Source organism: Myotis nattereri (genome assembly GCF_964212035.1).
Source record: "Myotis nattereri genome assembly, chromosome: 3".
NCBI classification, from domain to species: domain Eukaryota; kingdom Metazoa; phylum Chordata; class Mammalia; order Chiroptera; family Vespertilionidae; genus Myotis; species Myotis nattereri.
In genome coordinates, this window is record NC_138077.1 from 169,295,561 (window position 1) to 169,316,249 (window position 20,689).

The 20,689-nt window shown below is 39.0% G+C and overlaps 1 protein-coding gene across 3 annotated transcripts in view; it reads right to left on the reverse strand.

Annotated features, from left to right (window-relative positions):
- The window catches only part of PDE4B (phosphodiesterase 4B), a 531,417-nt gene that overhangs the window by 352,361 nt on the left and 158,367 nt on the right, over positions 1-20,689 (reverse strand). The window contains exon 1 of one of the 3 annotated variants that reach the window (XM_081087645.1): positions 1,728-2,489. The exons of the other annotated variants lie outside the window; for them this stretch is intronic. Within the exon in view, the coding sequence (XP_080943771.1) occupies positions 1,728-1,963 (236 nt within the window). The 5' untranslated portion in view covers positions 1,964-2,489. Of the gene's footprint in view, positions 1-1,727; positions 2,490-20,689 lie in introns of those variants that run through there. 3 annotated transcript variants of the gene reach the window in all.

The window sequence follows — 20,689 nt, forward strand, 5'->3', positions numbered from 1 at the left end:
TATTTATAGCTCTATGTTCCTAGAACATCAAAAATGTATTCTAAATAAAAGAATGGTCAAATTATTATCTTCGGGAACTCTACCATAAAGAAAATATTACCAAGATTTTATGAAGATTTTCCATTACCTGAAAATTACCTTACTTAAATTAAATGTCCTTCTGATCAAAATAAGGGCTTACTATTAACCCAAGTAGTAAAAAATATGAGTTTATTAACTATAGTATATGTATTTCATCCTTGTTTTTTATTTATGAGAACTAATTAACAAACCTATATACATTCTCCTATTCAGGTATACTACTTAGCAAATTATATAGAAATACACACGCACTAAGGGTGGGGTATACCATTAGAGAGACGACTTCTTTAAATCAGTACATATTTATATATAAATCTTCTCTTCATACAAATGTTACCATTGGTAGATTTTTAAAAACTCATCATGTGTATTCTATAAGTCTGAGATTATGATTAAATAAGATTTAATCCATCAAAAAGATGACCAAAGCTCTCCAATAAAGCAATTACATGAACAACAGTCCATTGTTAGAAAACAAAAACAACCATATCATGTTTAGCTAGGTAAAGTATGTTTTGGCTAAACATGTGGTGGCCATGAAAAGTAAGCTACATATTTCTAGGGGTAACCTGAATTTTCCAATGCAATGTACACTAGATTAGACAACAGAATTCAAGTAAATATTAATTTCAAAAACTAGATATGCTCAGTTTATAATGTGGGTTGGCAATCTAGTATGCACTCACAAAATTGTTGTGTTAGAATTACCATTAAGTGGTACTAGCTCCATTCATTGCTATGGTCCCTATTAAATAAAAACTGTAGGGGTACAGATACCCAATTTTGAAGGGTATTTTCAATTGATAGAAAATATATTTTTCAAAGAAATCTGAAATGGCATAGCTTTTATAATTAAAGTTTAATTTCTATTGTGGTTTTTCTTAATTTCATCATTATACAAGTTTAAGGAAGCTAGCCTATTGTTCAGGGCAATTTTTACAGAGCTGTTCTTGAATTTATTTAATTGGCATTTCCAAGTAACTTGGAAATTTATTGATTATTATCAAAAATTTAAGTCACTTTTTTACAACAAGAGGATCTTAAAGATAATAGCATTTTTAATCATAAAGAAAATTAACTAACTGTAATTTCAGAAGTGGGAACTTAATTTTCCCTTTCCTGAAGTAGTGTAATGATAAAGTCAATAAAGCTAAAACCCACTACAAACATTGCAACACAATAAAATAACTTTTACTTCAGACATTGTCTTCAGAAATAAATTAGAACCAAGAAAAAAACATTTATCTTGTACCAAAAATATACTACTCAAATTATCATCAACAGTAACCACAAAACATACAAAAAAGTCATCCATCACCTCAACTGAGATAGGACAAAAAAACTGAGTGTTCTTGTTGAACTCCCTTCAATTCTCAATTTACCTAGAATTAACTAGGCATTTTTATAAGCAGTAATTCCAAAGACTCTCCACAGTCAGAGGGTGCCTTTATCTGGAAACAGCTAGGAGCACAATGATCATTTAACACACAGTGCACCACGTATTCCTCTGCTGACCCACTCTCCATTCATTTCACACTTGTGATCTGGATTATAAACAAAAACTCAAATGTTCTATTCTCTACGTTTTTAAATCACTGCTCACTAATGAAAAGCACTAGTGTAGACAGTTCCAAATCGCATCTTACCACGTATGAGCCACAGTGAAGCGACGCCGCTGCCGAATGCTTTTATTCACCAGCAACTTTCTGAAAAAGCATGGTGAGTTCCTGGGTGAACTGCGTGGAGAAATTTTAGGAGATGTAGGTCTGTTTCCCGGTGGTCTCGGAAGCTCAAGTTCTAAGTGCATTTGCTCCTTGAAAGTCTTGATGCAAACCTCAGGTTCAGAAGCAGTAAGTTCCTTGGAAGAATTTTTTGCTGTCATGTCTTATGTGGAGCGCTCGCTTTCACCATCCAAAACAAAAACCTCAAACATAGCAGAGACACAGCTGCAGGTTAGGAGGCTGGTAAGTCTGCAAACTATTTCCAGTTTAATTTCAGAAGCCCAGGCTCCAGTGTATGAACTGCTCAGAGCAAGAGCAGCATACTCGAAGAATGGCAAGTCAGGCTGTCACACGGAGCTTTATCAGCCCGGCGTTGCCTCTGAAAATGCGCCAAAGTGCTTCCTATGTCAGTAGCCTCCTTGTGGATGAGGTTTGTCTGCAAGCTACACACTGACATTCACTGAATTCATTCAGTGGAATATATCAACTAATGAAATATTCATAAGGCTTTCTGATAAATCCTTTGCATGTATATTTTTTTAAAATCTTATCAAACAAGCTGCACTCACCAACGGACAATAAGCAAAACCCAGCCGCCTGGTCACTTGTTTTGTTCTCACAAAGAGCAGAACCAGAGCCCGTCAGCCTGTGTGATGTTTAAAGTCTTCATTCAGAATTATCCTGCTCTGCAAATGCACACAACAGTAACTCCACCTCCCAAATGCTTATTGGTCCGGGATTGTTTAAACAACTGCACTCTGCTTCCCCCTGAACAACACTCTCCATTGCTCAGATTTTCACAAAATTTGTGAAGCTACTGTCCTCACCAGAGTGAAAACATTAAACCAGGGATTGTCGGAAAGCCTAGCTAAAACAGCCCCCCAGATTCCGCTGCTGAATGAAAGAGCTGATTTGCTGAATTTTTTTCCCCCTCCCTTCTCCAGAAGATCCAAGATAGCATCAATATAAAAAGTGTCAGCTAACAGGAAAGCACTGGATTTGGTTCATTCCCCTGAGGAATTTAAAGTTAATCTTTATTCCAATAAACCTTACCCTCATTCTTCTGTTTAAGCTCATTGTTCATGGGTTGCCCACAGAAGCCTCTCTGTTAGACACAAAGTCACTTCTGAAAGCCAAAGCTTCCCAGAATGGAAATGGAGGTAATAACTCCCAGTTCAAGTGCAGAGTCCAAGGTCAAGAAGTACGCTGGTGCTTGTGTGTGTGCAAGTAGGTGTACAAACACTGTGGATGGGTATATTTACTTGCAATTGTGTGTGTGTGTGTGTGTATTTTGTTCACAAATACATGTAAATGAGATATATGGGCAGGAGAATCCCCCAAAATGCCTCAAGTTCCAAATCAGATCACTGTAACCTGAAATTTGCAACTTCTATACTTTGAAAGGCATGAGGAAGTAAAAAGAACACTCTGGTGCTTAAAGTGTATGGATGTTGTGAAAAGTGCACCAGCAATGACTGCCACCATGGCCAGCCTCACCTCACACAGATTTGAACAAGCAGAACTAGGGCTGGTCAGCAAGAGTGACAGGTAAGGATTCACAGTAAGACTTCAGTGAAAAGGGGAGACATTTGTGTTTTTTTTCCTCTAAGGTGTGAGGAGTCCACCTTAATAAAGTCGTTCATGTATGTCATATACTCTGGTTGAATAGCTAAAGGGATGGATAAGAGCATACCTGACCTAGGAAAACAGAAACCCCCACACCAGCCCTTGGGGAAAGTGATCCTATATAATAAAAGGCTAATATGCAAATAGACCAAACAGCAGAACAACCGGAACAACCGAACAACCAAACAACCAGTCGCTATGACAAGCATTGACTACCAAAGGGTGTGTGCAGAACATAGCAGGTGTTGGCCGCGGTGGGATGGTGGAGCAGGTGAGCGGGGGTGCCAGACCAAGGCGGGGCGCTGGTTGCTGTCATTGGGTGAGACTCTGGTGGTTACTGAAAATTCTTTGCTCCCGTGCACCACAGTCCCGTCAGGCACTTGCACCTGCTGCTGGTGCCAGCCCCACTCACATTTGCAGCCCAGAGCTGCCACTCGCACCCACCAGGTGCTGGTCCTGATCACTTGGTGCCATCAGCAGGTGTGAGCGGTGGCTGCTGGTTCTGATTGCCCCTGAGGGCTTCTCCATCCATCACCCACTGCTCCTGAGGGGCAATTGGAGCAGCAGCTGCCACTTGCACCTGCTGAGGTGCTGGCCCCGCTTGCACCTGCTTGAACCTGCTGCTGGCACCAGCCCCAATCGCTCCGTGCCATCAGTGGGTGTGAGCAGGCCCGGTGCCATCAGCATGTGGGAACAGTGGTGGTGGAAGCAGACAGGAGACTGGGGGGCCACAGCAGAAGGGGCCGGGCGGGGTGCAGAGAATGTGCCAAGACCCACCCCGTGCCTACTGCAGCCACGTGGCCCACAGCTCCTTTCAAGATGCACGAATTCGTCCCTAGTTCCAACATAATAGGAAGGATATGACCTCTTAGTTTACAAGTGCTACCTTGGAGAGATATCAATGTTTTAATAATACATTAAAATACAATATCAGGAACAAATGCAAAGTTATGGAATTTTACAGTTCAAGTGAATCACCTTGTTCAGCTCCTTTCAAAGACAAAAGCACAGATGTAGAGAAGTTCAGTGACTTGTCCAAAGTTATATTTGTAGTTGATTTTAGAGCTAAAATAAGAACCCAGGCTTTCTAACTCACAGTTGAGTACTTTTATTATATGATACAAAGAGGTAAAATAGTTATTGTGTGCAACTAGGCCCCAAGACATGTTCATGTTCTTTATATATCTGAAGATATTTTAACTGTACTATTTAAGAATAGATTGTTACCCAGCAGGTATGGATCAGTGGGTATATATATATATATATATATACATACATATATATATATTAAAAGAATAGATTGTTAGTAATATATATATACATATATATATATTAAAAGAATAGTTAGTAATATTATGGGGGAAATATGGTTAATTCTGTCTATTATTTACTGAATTATGAAATCAAAGTTAGGCCTTTCCTCCAACAATAATGTGATTTAAAGCTGGGACATGAGAATATGTGATATCCTGCTGATATTCACGGTGATTTAAAAAAAATAGCAATTGGAAGTCACTAAGGTATATTTCATATTCACTCTTTAAGGCTGCCAAAATATAGTAAGCATTTAAGAATCTTTTTCTCCCCAAATTATGGCAAATTTTACAATCCAGATTTAGCTGTATCTAAACTGGGGTTCAGATAAGGAAATGTTGACATAAACTTACTTAAAGTAACAGCATAATGGTGCAATTATAATTACTTTCCAATTCTTATCGTCAATTTATGTGACATTATGACATTTCACATTACTCTTTTTGCTTTTTCTACTATGACAGACAATGTCCCAGTTAAAGAAATTTTAAGAATAATCCTAAGAAATAAAATTCTCAAAAATATGTAAAGTCTGTTAACTCTTCCTACTGTAGATAACATTTAGGAATACTCAAGACAATTGAAATGCCGAACTTAAAAGACATCAGACTACTTTAAAGTCTGAATAAGTTACCTCTGAGAGGAGAAAGTTCATGTTTACAGGTAAATGCATAAAAATTTGTTTCTAGAATAAAAAGAAAAACTAGACTCTGTTAAATATTGAAATCAAAGATGAATCTTGACAGTAGAAAATAGGAGATGGTATCTAAGAAAAAGTAAACAAAATCACAGTAAAACTAGATAAATTCCTTCTTTGTTTAAGTCAGAAGTATAGTGTTGCCCTAGCTGGTCTGGCTCAGTGGATAGAGCATCAGTCTGTGGACTGAAGGGTCCCAGGTTCGATTACGGTCAAGGGCACATGCCCGGGTTGTGGGCTTGATCCCCAGTAGGGGGCGTGTAGGAGGCAGCCGATCAAAGATACTCTCTCATCATTGATGTTTCTATCTCTCTCTCCCTCTCCCTTCCTCTCTGAAATCAATAATAATAATAAAAAAAGAATACAGTGTTTTGAGAGAGGTATTCAGGAGAACAGTAGAAAAAACCACAAAGAAATTAAATAGAATTTGTGTGCCCTTCTGAGTGCCCAGGAAGGTGCTAAAGCACCAAAGTGAAAACCTTCCAATACACATGTAATGCTTAACTCTTGACACCACAAAAGAAGAAATAAGTAATTCTGATTCAGTTTATTAGTGTGCAAATAGTTGTCCTTAGGAATTATTTAAGAATTTCAATTATAGCTATGTCTCCACCTTTAATATGAAATTCCTGGTATCCACATCCATCTAAGCAATAAGAATTAAAAATTTACCATAATAAAATATAATTAAAGGATCTGAGTATAGTTATGAGATCAATAACAATCAATAAGGAATCATTCATATGTACTATTGACAAATTGATAATTTTTTTATTTTTCATTAAATTTAAATGGAAAGCAAATTAAGTGCAACCAAACAAAATGATAAGCTTATACTGCAAGTATAACACTGTTATTTTTTTAAAGGTAATAGCTGTGCAATCAAATTACTTTAAATAAACATAGTTACATTCTTTTTCTTTCAGACTTTAAAAGTTAACCTGGAATAAATTTTCTTAGAACTGAGCAATTTTTAACTAATTGTCATTATGAAACTACTAGAGGCCTGGTGCACAAAAATTCGTGCACAGGAGGGGTTCCCTCAGCCTGGCCTGCACTCTTGGGGGATGTAGCCTAAACCCTCTCACAATCTGGGACCCCTTGGGTGATGTCTGACTGCCAGTTTAGGCCTGATCCCACAGGAAGAGTGGTTAGGGGCGATCATGCAGCCTGCCTCATCACCCCTAACCACTCGCCTGCCTACCTGATCACCCATAACTGCTCGTCTGCCTGTCTGATCACCCCAACCACTCTGTCTGCCTGCCTGATCCCCCTAACTGCTCGGTTGGCTACCTGATGCCTCTAACCACTCTGCCTGCCTGCCCGATTGCCCCTAACCACTTGCCTGCCTGCCTGATCACTCCTAACCACTCGCCTGCCTGCCTGATGCCCCTAACTGCTCACTTGGCTGCCTGATGCCCCTAACCACTCTGCCTGCCTGCCCGATTGCCCCTAACCACTCACCTGCCTGCCTGATTGCCCCTAACTGCTTGTCTGTCTGCCTCATCACCCCTCACCACTCTGCCTGCCTGCCTGATCGCCCCTAACTGCTTGCCTGCCTGTATGATCACCCGTAACCACCTCTGCCTCGGCCCCCGCTGCCGTGGCTTCATCCAGAAGAATGTCTGGAATGACGTCCAGAAGGTCGTTTGACTGCTCTAATTAGCATATTACACTTTTATTATTATAAATAGTAATTTAAAGGCACAGAACTGCAGATTCTGTAAATACAAAGCTAGACATTTGAGAAGACAGTTTATTCAGAAGATTCTTTTTAAAGAGTAATAATAGATTTAGGACTCAATATTAACAGAATTAAATTATTGTTGTTTATGTCTATATTTATATCACTATACAGTTCTCTTTTTCTAAACAATGCATCATTTGAGCACAGCCATTAGACTTTATTCAATTAAAGATACACAGCTCTTCTTTTAGTCAGACAAGGAATAAGTGAATACAGATCACCACAAAAACAACAGCCTCTTTGAACAAAATTTCTCCCAATTTTTCAATTCCAGTTTGAAGAAATGGAACTACAGATAATAGGATTGGAGAAATATAACATTCAACTGAATTGAAATAGTTGTCTAGCCATCTTGGGAAAGAATAATTAACTGACCACTCTTAAGAATTAAGGGATTATGGAGAAGTGGTTTACATTTACTGCATACCTACTTGTGCCAGTTATTGTTGTAAACATTTTAATTAGTTCATTTGGTCCTCATTGTAAACATATCAGACATGTGCCATTGAAGCCCTTGTTGGATTCCCCATGGTACTCAACTATCATGTCCATTAGGGCTGGGCTGAGTCTTGCTCATTTCTAAAATATGGAACAGACTCTGGCACAGTATAGATACTCAATAACTATTTGTAGACTGAATTCACATTATTTTGCCCATTTTTAGATGAGAAAATTAAGACATAAAACTGTGTGGCTTCTAAGGAGTCAATCCTATACCAAGATTTTTATTTTTTTAAAAATATTTTTATTATTGATTTCAGAGAGGAAGGGAGAGGGAGAGAGAGAAACATCAATGATGAGAAAGAATTACTGATCTGAGCCTCCTGCATGCCCCTCACTAGGGATCGAGCCCACAACCCCAGCATGTACCCTGACTGGGAATCGAACTGAGACCTCTGGTTCATAGGTCGATGCTCAAACATGGAGCCATACCAATTGGGCTACACCAAGCTTTTTATAACATTAGATAGTTAATGAGACAGAAGAGAGAATGCATGCTTGCAGAGTGGTCAGATCATGTCACTAAAAGTATATCTTCACAAGTAGTGTATGTCCTTGAGTCTGAAATTATCTAGCATGCTATTTTTATAAGAAGATATGAATACCAGCCGCATGATATTATCTTATTACTCATCATTGGTAAAATGGTATTCCAGAAAGATCAGTTTTAACCTGTGCCACCTATCAATGTCACCTGAATCCTAAGTGGAAGGTTGAAAGCTTACGCCCGAGATGCTTAAGTATGGTACCATAGGTTCTTTACCAATGGTCCTATTCAAGAAAGAAAAGCCTTCCTGTGACTCAGAGTAAAAGTCTACACCATGGCCTAGAAAGTCATCTAAGTTTTCTCCATTCTTATCTCAGTACCTCTTTGACTTCACCTCCTTCTACTCTCCCACTTGCTCTTTCTGCTCCAGCCTCCCTGGCCTCATTTTTGCTGATTGAACATGTCATGAAAGTTTCTTCATCCTCAAGATACTTGTATGCCTGGCTTGGGCAAACCCCTCATCTCTTTTCAGGGTTTGCCCAAATATATTTGCTTGATGAAGCCTTCCCTAATCACCCTATTTAAACGAAAATCCCCATTCCGCATTATTTTTTTCATAGTACTTGTAGTAAACAGATGTATTACTTATTGACTAGTTTATTATCATTTATTACCTTTAGAATTTAAGTTCCATGAAGGCAAGGACTTTATTTTATTCAATCTTATCATCACAATTCCCGGAATTGTACTTGCCATATAGTAGGGTAGTTTTTCAAGGTGGGGATTTTTGCATCTATGTTCATCAGGGATATAGGCCTGTAATTTTCTTTTCTTGTGGCATCTGCATCTGGTTTTGGTAACACTATAATTCTGGCCTCATAAAATGGGATTGGAAGAGTTCCCTCATCTTCTGTTTTTTTTTTTTTTTTCTTTTTTTAAGAGTTTGAGAAGGATTAGTATAGTGGGTATTTAAATAAGTATTTGTTGAATAAATAAGTGGATGATCTTCTAAGTGCAGACTAAGATAAAGGAGCAGGACATCAGATTGAAATACGACAAACTACCTCAAATTAGAGCAAGAGCTGTAGCCACATTAAGCAGTAAACCTTTCACAATTTTATGTATCATTTTATGTAGTTTTCACTGCCTGAAGTGTTGCATCTCCATTTTCTTTGCCAAGAATACTATGTCTCATCCATCAAGGCTAAATTCAAATGAGAATTCTTCAGTGAAATCTTCTCCAGCTTCTATAGGCAGAGGCAGCTGTTTGATACCATTTGTACTCCACCAGCCCTGAACTCATCTCTCAGAATGTTTCGTCATATATCACAGTACATACTTTCTTAGGTGTCCTGAACTAACCTACAAGTTCTCCAAGGAATAAACTATTTTATTCATCTTTATGTCCCCGGAATCTGATATTGCATCCTAATTTAATTTTTATTTATTGAAAAAATAAATAGAAAATTAATCTAGTGCCCCAAATCAAGCCCTCCTGTTAGCCCTGGATTTTTCTTACTGTCTGGAGAGCTAGTCCAGTTAATAATCTAATGTCTTGTACTTAAATTTACAAAAGGTCCCTAAATGAGCTTCTTAAATCATGGTAGTTTACTATGCTTGCCATTTTAACTAGCATGTCTTTGTTCTTTTAAAATATTATCGTTATCATTATCATTATTATTTATTCACATCCTCAGTGCAGTACAGAAGCACAGTACCCACGTGCTGCAATCTCTGTTCACTGGGTGGTGTACACATAGGATAGACTTGCTTGGTCCTCTTCTTACAGTGCTTTCTGGCTTTGGCAGGGTAATTGGGTGCTTCTTTCACAAGACATATTCTGTGAAGGCATATTGCACAGACAAAAATACTAAGGAAGCTCTTTGTTTCCTCGGTCATTGTTAACATCAAGATATATTAGCAAGGATGATTCAGACACCTAAATGCAAGAAAAGAAACTGTTCCTATGATAGGTATTTTAAAATCTGCATTAAAAAAGGGCACTCCAGTTCCCAAAGATAATACTAACCTGTCAGCAAATTACCTAAAAGGATTATTTCAAATGAATAGGCTATTAGGGACATATATGTTAAAAACAAAGGCACATTTGGGAAAACCTCTTTCTCTAAAATCAGCTTTTATCTCTTCATTATCTCCTACTATGTCAGCAGTCTTCTGTGAAATATGTAAGAAAAAATGGTATAGTATTAATCTACAGTTAAAATTTTTAATGTAAATAATTATCTGTATAAAAACAATTAACTATGATACCAGAGAGATCATAGAAAGAATGTAGCACATATGAAAATTAAACCAAATTCACTCCATTGCTCTTAAAAAGAGGACAAGCCCTAACCGGTTTGGCTCAGTGGATAGAGCGTCAGCCTGTGGACTGAAAGGTTCCAGGTTCGATTCCAGCCAAGGACATGTACCTTCGTTGCAGGCACATCCCCAATAGGAGGTGTGCAGGAGGCAGCTGATCGATGTTTCTCTCTTATCAATGTTTCTAACTCTCTATCCCTCTCTCTTCTTCTCTGTAAAAAATCAATAAAATATATTTTTTTAAAAAGAGAACAATATTCAGGAGTTCATTTTATGTTTAAGTATATATTTGCAAGCTACTTTACACGAACAATACTTTGTTAAATTAAAATCTTAATACTATGAGTTAAAAAACAGTACAGAATAAACATTAATATAGAAAATGCTTCTAAAATACCAGCTTAGATAAAGATTGACTAACTTAATTTCAAGATTTGTTTACTACACATTCATATGAGAAATTTTAAAAAATCAATAACGTTAATGATGATGGATTTTTAATTTATAATGAAAAATATAGAATTTCATCTATCAAGACTGGCTATGAAGTTCCAGTATTAAGAAGTAACTTAGCCCTGACTTGTTTGGCTCAGTGGATAGAGCATCGGCTTGCGGACTGAAGGGTCCTAGGTTCGATTCCGGTCAAGGGCATGTACCTTGGTTGCGGGCACATTCTCAGTGTGGGGTGTGCAGGAGGCAGCTGATCGATGTTTCTCTCTCATCTATGTTTCTAACTCTCTATCCCTCTCCCTTCCTCTCTGTAAAAAAATCAATAAAATATATTTTTAAAAAAAGGAAGAAGTAACTCAAGCCCTAGCTGGTTTGGCTTAGTGGATAGAGCATCGGCCTTTGGACTGAAGGGTCCTGGGTTTGATTCTGGTCTAGGGCCCATGAGGGAGTTGTGGGCTCGATCCCCAGTGTGGGGTGTACAGAAGGCAGCCAATCGATGATTCTCTCTCACCATTGATGTTTCTGGCTCTCTCTCCCTCTTCTATTCTCTGAAATCATAAAAATATATATATTTTTTAATATATTTTTTATTGATTAAGATATTACATATGTGTCCTTGTCCCCACGTTACCCTCTACCCCCACCCCCCCCCAGCTCATGCCCTCACCCCCCCATTGTCCGTGTCCATTGGTTAGGCCTATATGCTTGCCTGTAAGTCCTTTGGTTAAACTTTCCCCCTTACCCCCACCCTCCGCTACCTTCCCTCCAAGGCCTGACAGTCCAATCAATGCCTCTCCGTCTCTGGATCAGTCCTTGTTCATCAGTTTATGTTGTTCATTATATTCCACAAATGAGTGAGATCATATGGTATTTATCCACTCTCCAGTTCCATCCATGCTGTGGCAAATGGTAAGAGTTCCTTTTTCTTCTTCCTCTTCTTAAAGAATACCTTTCAGCATTTCATATAATGCTGGTTTGGTGGTGATGAACTCCTTTAGCGTTTTCTTATCCATGAAGCTCTTTATCTGACCTTCTATTCTGAATGATAGCTTTGCTGGATAAAGTAATCTTGGTTGCAGGTTCTTGCTATTCATCACTTTGAATATTTCTTGCCACTCTCTTCTGGCCTGCATGGTTTCTGTTGAGAAATCAGCTGACAGTCGTATGGGTACTCCCTTGTAGGTAACTGACTGTCTTTCTCTTGCTGCTTTTAAGATTCTCTCTTTGTCTTTTGCTCTTGGCATTTTAATTATGATGTGTCTTGGTGTGGTCCTCTTTGGATTCCTTTTATTTGGGGTTCTGTGCGCTTCCTGGACTTGTAAGTCTATTTCTTTCACCAGGTAGGGGAAGATTTCTGTCATTATTTCTTCAAATAGGTTTTCAATATCTTGCCCTCTCTCTTCTTCTGGTACCCCTATAATTCTGATGTTGGTACGCTTGAAGTTTTCCCAGAGGCTCCTTACACTATCTTCATATTTTTGGAATCTCTTTCTCTTTTTTCTTTTTCGGTTGGGTATTTTTTGTTTCTTTGTATTTCAAATCTTTGACTTGATTCTTGGGATCCTCTTGTCTGCTGTTGGATCTCTGTAAATTATTCTTTATTTCAGTCAGTGTATGCTTAATTTCTAGTTGGTCCTTTTTCATGTCCTCCATGGTCTCACTATACTTATTGAGGGACTCACTAAATTTATTGGCGGTTTCCATAAAATTCTTGAAAAACCTTATAAACGTGGCCTTGAACTCTATATCCAGTCGTTTGCTTTCCTCCATTTCTGCCATTTGTGACCTGTTTCGTTGTCTCCGTATTTTGGCTGCTTCCCTGTGTTGATAGAGTGGCTTTGTGTGCTAGGTGTCCTGAAGGGCCCAGTGGCTCAGCCTCCCCAGTTACCTGAGGTGGACACTCTTGTTGCACCCTCTTGTGGGCTTTGTGCACAGTCTTGTTGTAGTTATGCCTTGGTTGTTGTAGGATCACTGGGAGGAATTGACCTCCAGGACAATTGGCTGTGAGAATCAGCTGTGTCTGCAGTGGGAGAACTTCTGTGCTGGAGACACCCTTCTAGGGCAAGACTTGCTTCAGTGGGGCTTTGGTGCTCACTGAGACTGCCCCCTGGGTGTGTCCCTTATGGATCTGAGGAGTTGTGATCTGGATGGTCCCCCTCTGACCACTGGGTACAGTGGCTCTTGGATCTAAGGAAGTGCTAATTTAGCCTCTGCCTGAGGTTACACAGCAGAAGCTACGAAGAGAACTGCAGATTACCCTTCCTTTTTTGGAGTTTGGAGGTGCCCTGATGAGGCTCAGCTGTGAAGCAATGCAAGCTGCTGTGGGGCCTTGGGCCTTCTCTTGGAAGTTCTGGGTCTGTCTGGCCTGGCTGCGGTTAGGTAATTATCAGGTTGCAAAGGGCCGGGGCATTCATATGCAAAAGCTTCTGCTTCAGCCTGGGTGGGGCGCGGTCTCAGGGAGTCAACAGGGCGGAGCAAGCAGCTATGGCGGAGCCTCAGCCCTGTCCTGAGGAGTCGCGCGTCTCAGTGTCCCGGTAACAGCTGCAAGCACCTCTGAGGGAAAGCCTCCCTCAAGTTTGCCCGCTGCCAGACAGTCCAGTTTCTCCCCGTATGAGTCCTGGGTCCCCAGAGACTTCCTGGAACCGGAGTTGAGAGCCGTCGGGAGCTTGTGACTCCCTCTGGATTCAAAAAGACAGCGCGTCCTCAGGTGCCAGCCCCTTTCCGCGCACGCAAGCTGCCGTACCTCTGCACTTTACTTCTGCAGCTCCTCTGGTTCTCAGTGTGCTTTTCTTTCCTTCTAGTTATAGAATTTACACTCAGCCAGCCTTCCTGTAGTTCTGGACGATGTCCGTTTTGTGTTTTTGCTGTACCTTTCAATTGTTGTGGGAGGCAGCAATTTCCCAGTGTTTATCTAGGCCGCCATCTTAGTTTTTCCCCAAAATATATTTTTTTCAAAAAATAACTCAAATTTAACTTCATATAAATATTTCATATCACTAAAACAGGGAAATATTAGCTTATGTAAAATCCAAGACTGAAGACATACTATAGGCAAGCATGCTAAGATTTGTGGCAAAGACTTTTAAATAGAATGTATCTTTTTGTAAAGCACCTTTATTTGCTTTTTTGTCTGTATTGTTTTCTTTTTAAATTTATCATACAAGATTGACCTTTTTGGTGCAGTTTTCTATGAAATTTAACACATGTGGATTCCTGTAAAAACTACCACAATTAGGATATGGAGCAGTTCTGTCACATCCCTTCCCCACCCGCCCCAAACTGTCTTGTGCTCTCTAGTCATATTCTCCTCCCACTCCTAATCCCTAGCAATCTTTATCTATGCTCCATCACTATAGTTTTATATTTTTAATAATGTCATGTATATGAAATCATACAGCACTTAACCTTTTGAGACCAGCTTGTTTCACTCAGCATGTCTTTCATTTTTTTTTTTTTGGGGGGGGGGGTTGGGGAGGGGTGGTCCCTAAGTTATATTTTATTTGTCTGTAGATATATATTTTTTTTCCCAAATTATTTCCATTGAACATTTACCTTTTTATTTTTCATTATTTTATTTTTTAAAATTTATTGTGGTGACATTAGTTAATAAAATTATACAGTTTTCAAGGATACATTTCTATGATACATGTTCTTCATATTGCACTGTATTCCCACCATCCAAAGTCAAATCATCTTCTGTCACCTTATATCTGAACCCCTTTATCCTTTACTACTCCCTATCCCTTTCCCTCTGGTAACCACCACTCTGTTTTCTGTGTCTATGAGTTTTTGTTTTTCTTGTTTGTTCATTTGTTGTTTTCAGTTTTATATGCCACGTATGAGTGAAGTCATATGGTTCTTAACTTTTTCTCTCTTATTTTGCTTAGCATGATATTCTCAAGGTCCACCCAGGTTGTCGCAAATGGCAGTATTTCATCTTTTCTTATGGTTCAGTAGAATTCCATTGATTCTTCTAATCCATAAACACAAAATACCTTCCCATTCCATTGTGTCCTTTTCAATCTCTTTTCATAATGCTTTGTAGTTTTCAGTATATAGGTCCTTCACATCTTTTGTTAAATTTATTCCTAGATATTTTATTCTTGGTTGCAATTGCAAAGGGAATTGGTTTTTTTTTTCTTCATTTCCTTTTTCTGAAATTTTATTGTTAGCATATAATAATATAATGGATTTTTGTACATTGATTTTTGTATCCTGAAACTGTACTGTATTTATTTATGGTTTATAATAGAATTTTGGTGGAGTCTTAGGGTTTTCTATATAAAGAATCATGTTACAAACAAAGAGGACATCTGTGATACTTTAAACAATAAAGATACATTTTGTAAAAAGAATCATGTTATCTGTAAAAAGTGTAATTTTTACTACTTCATTTCCAATTTGAATGCCTTTGATTTCTTTGTCTTGTCTGATTGCTCTGGCTAGGATTTCCAGTACTATCCTATATAATAAAAGGCTAATATGCAAATAGACCAAATGGCGGAACAACTGGAACCGACAATTGAACAACCAGTTGCTATGACATGTGCTGACCACAAGGGGTGTGCATGGAACATGGCAGGGTCAGCCACGGTGGGATGGTGGAGCAGGTGAGTGGGTGTGCCAGACCAAGGCAGGGCACTGGTCACTGTCATCAGGGTGAGCCTCTGGTGGTTACTGAAAATTCTTTGCTCCCACGCATCGCAGTCCTTCCTGGCACTTGCACCTGCTGCCAGCACAAGGCCCCACTCACACCCACTGCCAGTGCCGGCCCCGCTCACACCAGCTGCTGGCACCCGGCAGCAGTCCCTATCGCTCAGCACCATCAGCGGGTGCGAGCAGCGGCTGTTGGCCCCGATCACCCCTCAAGGCTTCTCCACCTCCCCCTGCTCCTGAGGGGCTATTGGGGCCAGCAGCTGCCCCTCCCACCCCCTGCCAGCAACAGCCCCCTCACACCCGCTACTGGTGCCAGAACTGCCACTCCCACCCATTGACAGCACCAGCCCTGCTCATACCTGCAGTCGGTGCTGGGGCCGCTGCTCGCACCTGCTGCTGGGACCCGGCACTGGTCCCGATCACTTGGTGCTGTCATCAGGTGCGAGCAGCAGCTGCCAGCCCTGATGGCCCCTGAGGGCTTCTCCACCTCCCCCTGTTCCTGAGGGGCAATCAGGGCAGCAGCCGCTGCTTGCATCCACTGACAACACCAGCCCCACTCACACCTGCTGCTGGTGCTGGCCCCAATTGCTTCACGCCATCAGTGAGTGCGAGCAGGGCTGGTGCCATCAGTGCATGGGAGTGGCTGCAGCAGGAGCAGGGCTGCCAGCAGAGAGGGGGCCAGGGCCCATGGCAGGAGGGGCCAGGTGGAGGCACAGAGGATGGGCCAAGACCCACCCCTGTGCCCACTGCAGCCTCAGGGCCTATAGTTCCTTTCAAGGTGCACGAATTCATGCACTGGCCCTCTAATATTGAATAAGAGTGGTGAGAGTGGACAGCCTTGTCTTGTCCCTGGTCTTAGAGAAAATGCTTTCAGTTTTTTACCATTGAGTGTGATGTTAACTGATGGTTTGTCATACATGGCCTTTATTATGTGGAGATTCTTTCCTTCATACCCATTTTAATGAATGCTTTAATTATAAATGGATGTTGTATCTTATCAAATGCTTTTTCTGCATCTACTCATAAGGTCATATGATTCTTACCCTTTATTTTGTCAGTGGGGTGTATTACATTGATTGATTTGTGTATTTTGAACCATCCTTGTGTCCCTGAAATGAGCCCTACTTGCTTGTAATGTGCTTTTAAACATATTTTTGTATTTGATTTGCTAGTGTTTTATTTTGTTGTTTTTTTGTTTTGTTTTGTTTTTCATCTGTATTCATGAGAGATTTTTGTCTGTTGTTTTCTTTTTTTGTGTTATCCTTGCCAGTTTTGGTATCAAGGTTATGTTGGCCTCATATATGTTAGGAAGTATTGTCTCTTCTTCAATTTTTTAAAAGAGTTTGAGAAGGGTAGGTATCAAATCTTCTTTGAATGTTTGGTAGAATTCACTAGTGAAGCCATGTGACAAAACAGATTTTAAGATTACAAAGGTAGCCGAAACCGGTTTGGCTCAGTGGATAGAGCGTCGGCCTGCGGACTAAAAGGTCCCAGGTTCGATTCCGGTCAAGGGCATGTACCTGGGTTGCGGGCACATCCCCAGTGGGAGATGTGCAGGGGGCAGCTGATCGATGTTCCTCTCTCATGGATGTTTCTGACTCTCTATCTCTCTCCCTTCCTCTCTGTAAAAAATCAATAAAATATATTTTAAAAAAAAGATTACAAAGGTAACTAGAGACAAAGATGAACATTTCATAATGATAAAGGAGAAATACATCAAGAAGACAACACTTTTCAATATAAATGCTCCCAATCAGGGGCACAAAACATATAAAGCAGAACTAAAGGGAGAAACTGACAAAAATTTAACCATAGTAGGGGACCTAAATACCCTATAGATAGATCATCCAAATAGAAAATCAATAAAGAAATATCTGCCTTAAATGATACATTCCAGTGGTTCTCAACCTTCTGGCCCTTTAAAACAGTTCCTCATGTTGTGACCCAACCATAAAATTATTTTCGTTGCTACTTCATAACTGTAATGTTGCTACTGTTATGAATTGTAATGTAAATATCTATATGCAGGATGGTCTTAAGTGATCCCTGTAAAAGGATCGCTCGACCGCTAAAGGGGTCATGACCCACAGGTTGAGAACCACTGTGATTAGAGCAAATGGACATAATTAACACTTATAGTACCTTTTATCCCAGAACATCAGATTATACATTCTTCTCCAGTGTACATGGAACATTCTCAAGGATAGAGCATATGTTGGGACACGTAACTAGCCTTAACAAATTTAAGAAGATTGAAATCAAAATCATACCAAGCATATTCTCTGACCACAATTCTTTGAAATTAAAAATCAACTCAAACAAAGAAAGTTAAAAAAAATCCTTAAATATGTGGAGATTAAACAACTTGCTACTAAAAAATGACTGGGTCAAAGAAAAAATAAAAGGTGAGATCAAAAGATATGTAGAGACAAATGAGAATGACATATCAAAACTTTCAGGATGCAACTAAAGCAGTAATAAGAGAAAAGTTGATATCATTACAGACCTATCTCAAGAAACAAGAAAAATTTCAAGTACACAACTTGACATTACATCTTAAAGAACTAAAAAAAGAATAACAAAAGCAGTCAAAGTCAGCAGAAGAAAGGAAATGATAAAAATTACAGCAGATTTGAATTGAATAGAGGACAAAAGACTATACAAAATATTAATAAAACAAAGAGCTGGTTCTTTGGAAAGATTAATAAAACTGACCAACCCGTGGCTAGACTAACTAAGGAAAAAACAGGAAAGACATACCAACAAAATCAGAAATGGGAGAGAAGTTGGTACAGACATCACAGAAATACAAAGATAGAATATTATGAAAGGCTATATACCACCAAATTCAATAATCTAAAAGACATGGGCAAGTTCCTAGAAATATATAAGCTTCCTAGACTGAATCATGAAGAATTGGAAAAATCTGAATGGACCGATCAACAGAAAAGAAATTGGAAAAACCATCAAAAACCTCTCAAAAAATAAAAGTCCAGGATTGCCATGTCTTTAAAGTTTCACCAAGATGTTACACTTATTTATTTTTAATATGTTTTTATTGATATTTTTTGTAGAGAGAGAGGAAGGGAAATAGAAATATCGATCAGTTGCCTCCCCTACGCACCCTGACCAAGGACTGAGTCCATAACCTGGGCATGTGTCCTGACTGGGAATCAAACCAGCAACCTTTTTTGGTGCACTGGACAATGCTCAACCAACTGAGCACATTGGCCAGGCAAGATGTTTCATTAATTAACAGTTCATTCATTTTTATTGCCAGATAGTTTCAGGTATATGGCTATACTACAGTTTGTTTATCCAGTCACCCAATTGAAGATATTTGTTTCTAGTTCTAGGCAATTATGGATAGAGCTGTTATACATCTCTTTTGTGCAAATATTTGCTGTCATTTTCCTATGGTGAATACCCAGAAGATTCCTGGGTCATATGACAAGTGTATGTTCATCTTTCTAACAAAATGTCAAATCATTTTCCAGAATGATTGCATTATTTTGCATTTTCATTAGTACTAGATGAGAGTTCCCAGTTGTTTCTGAGACTTGCCAGCAAAGGAAAAATGAGAAGGAACATATGAATATGCCCTAACAATAAAAAAAAAGTCCACTTTCTACAAATAACCTATTCACTCCAATTATGTTATATCCTGAAACTGGAATTGCTTCTCTATAAATGCCATATTTTAGGACAATAAAAATAATTTGACTATACAGAAAAATGATTAGTTTAGCAACTAATTTCACTAATGTGTTATTTTTTAAATAATTTTATTTAAATGTATCCTTATCAGTGTTAAGTCAACTTTGAAAGGGAAAATTGACTTAATGAGCCTTGGCATATTAATTCATTTGCAACTTAAAATTAGAATTTATTTGACCTTCACGTGTTTTTAAAAACTAGAAATTTTGCTCATATACTTTATTTTCTTTCTGATCTTAGTATTAAATATAAAAATATCCTCCTATGGCCCTATTTCTAGCTTGTGCTAGCTTCTAACAAACAGTCCTGACTTATGCTTTGGGACTGATAGTTAGAAAATTAATTCTCTTGGTTATCATTACTATGAACAGTGTTTTGCTATAAAATCTGTACTGATTTTGCAACTTCTAAGCTCAGATTTTAAACTGTTTCATTTGTGCCACATTAACTATTACCAATATTTTCACTTTATTTTTTGGTAATTGAGAAACTTTGGAAGTGGGAAAACAAGTTCTTAATGATACTATGTTTATGTTGTCTAAATTTTTCTTTTTTTGGAAGATAGATCCACTTTTAGCAAGTATTCTAAGGGCCACCTCATACCAACCCCAAAGGTAAAGTGTAGGGATACTTTCTTAAATTGATTTTTGAGAGAGAGAGAGAGAGAGAGAGAGAGAGAGAGAGAGAGAGAGAGAGAGAGATTTGTTGTTCCATTGGTTGATTCCTGTATGTGCCCTGGCTGGAGATTGAACCCACAACCTTGGCATATGGGAACGACACTCTAATCAACTTAACCAACTGAACTACCTGGCCAGGGCTAGGGTGTCTTTAATTCCTCCTTCCATTTTATAATAGCCTCAGTTCTGGTTCAGTTTTCTGGATTTCCAGATACATTTTGGGATACAATTGGTAAAGAATCCAGTAAAATTAGCAGGCACCACTTACCATGCACAGAAGCCAAAGAAAATTTCATCTTTATGAAAATATAAACAAACTCACAGTAAAGCATGTTGAGAACATACATAAGACTCAAATAAAAAGGAAAGGAATGCCCCTTCCCCTTTGCAGAAAGTGATTTGTATTCTAAAATTACAACCTATGATTCCGGCCTCAGATGCCATCGGATTATGTTTTGCATCTAGGGAAATGTGCCTTTTACAGGCAGCGATCCAAATTTCTGAATCGTGACAGCAACAGCTGAAGACTAAAGATAGTACAGTCAAAACAGCATTTTATGTACATTTTCAGTTGTTAAAAAAAGGAGTTACAGTACATTATGCAATGAAGTGTATTGTGTTAACCCTGTGATGGCTCTACTGGGAAAACGCTGTATGACAGAAAGTGTTATTTTATGCCTTTACTGTACTCAC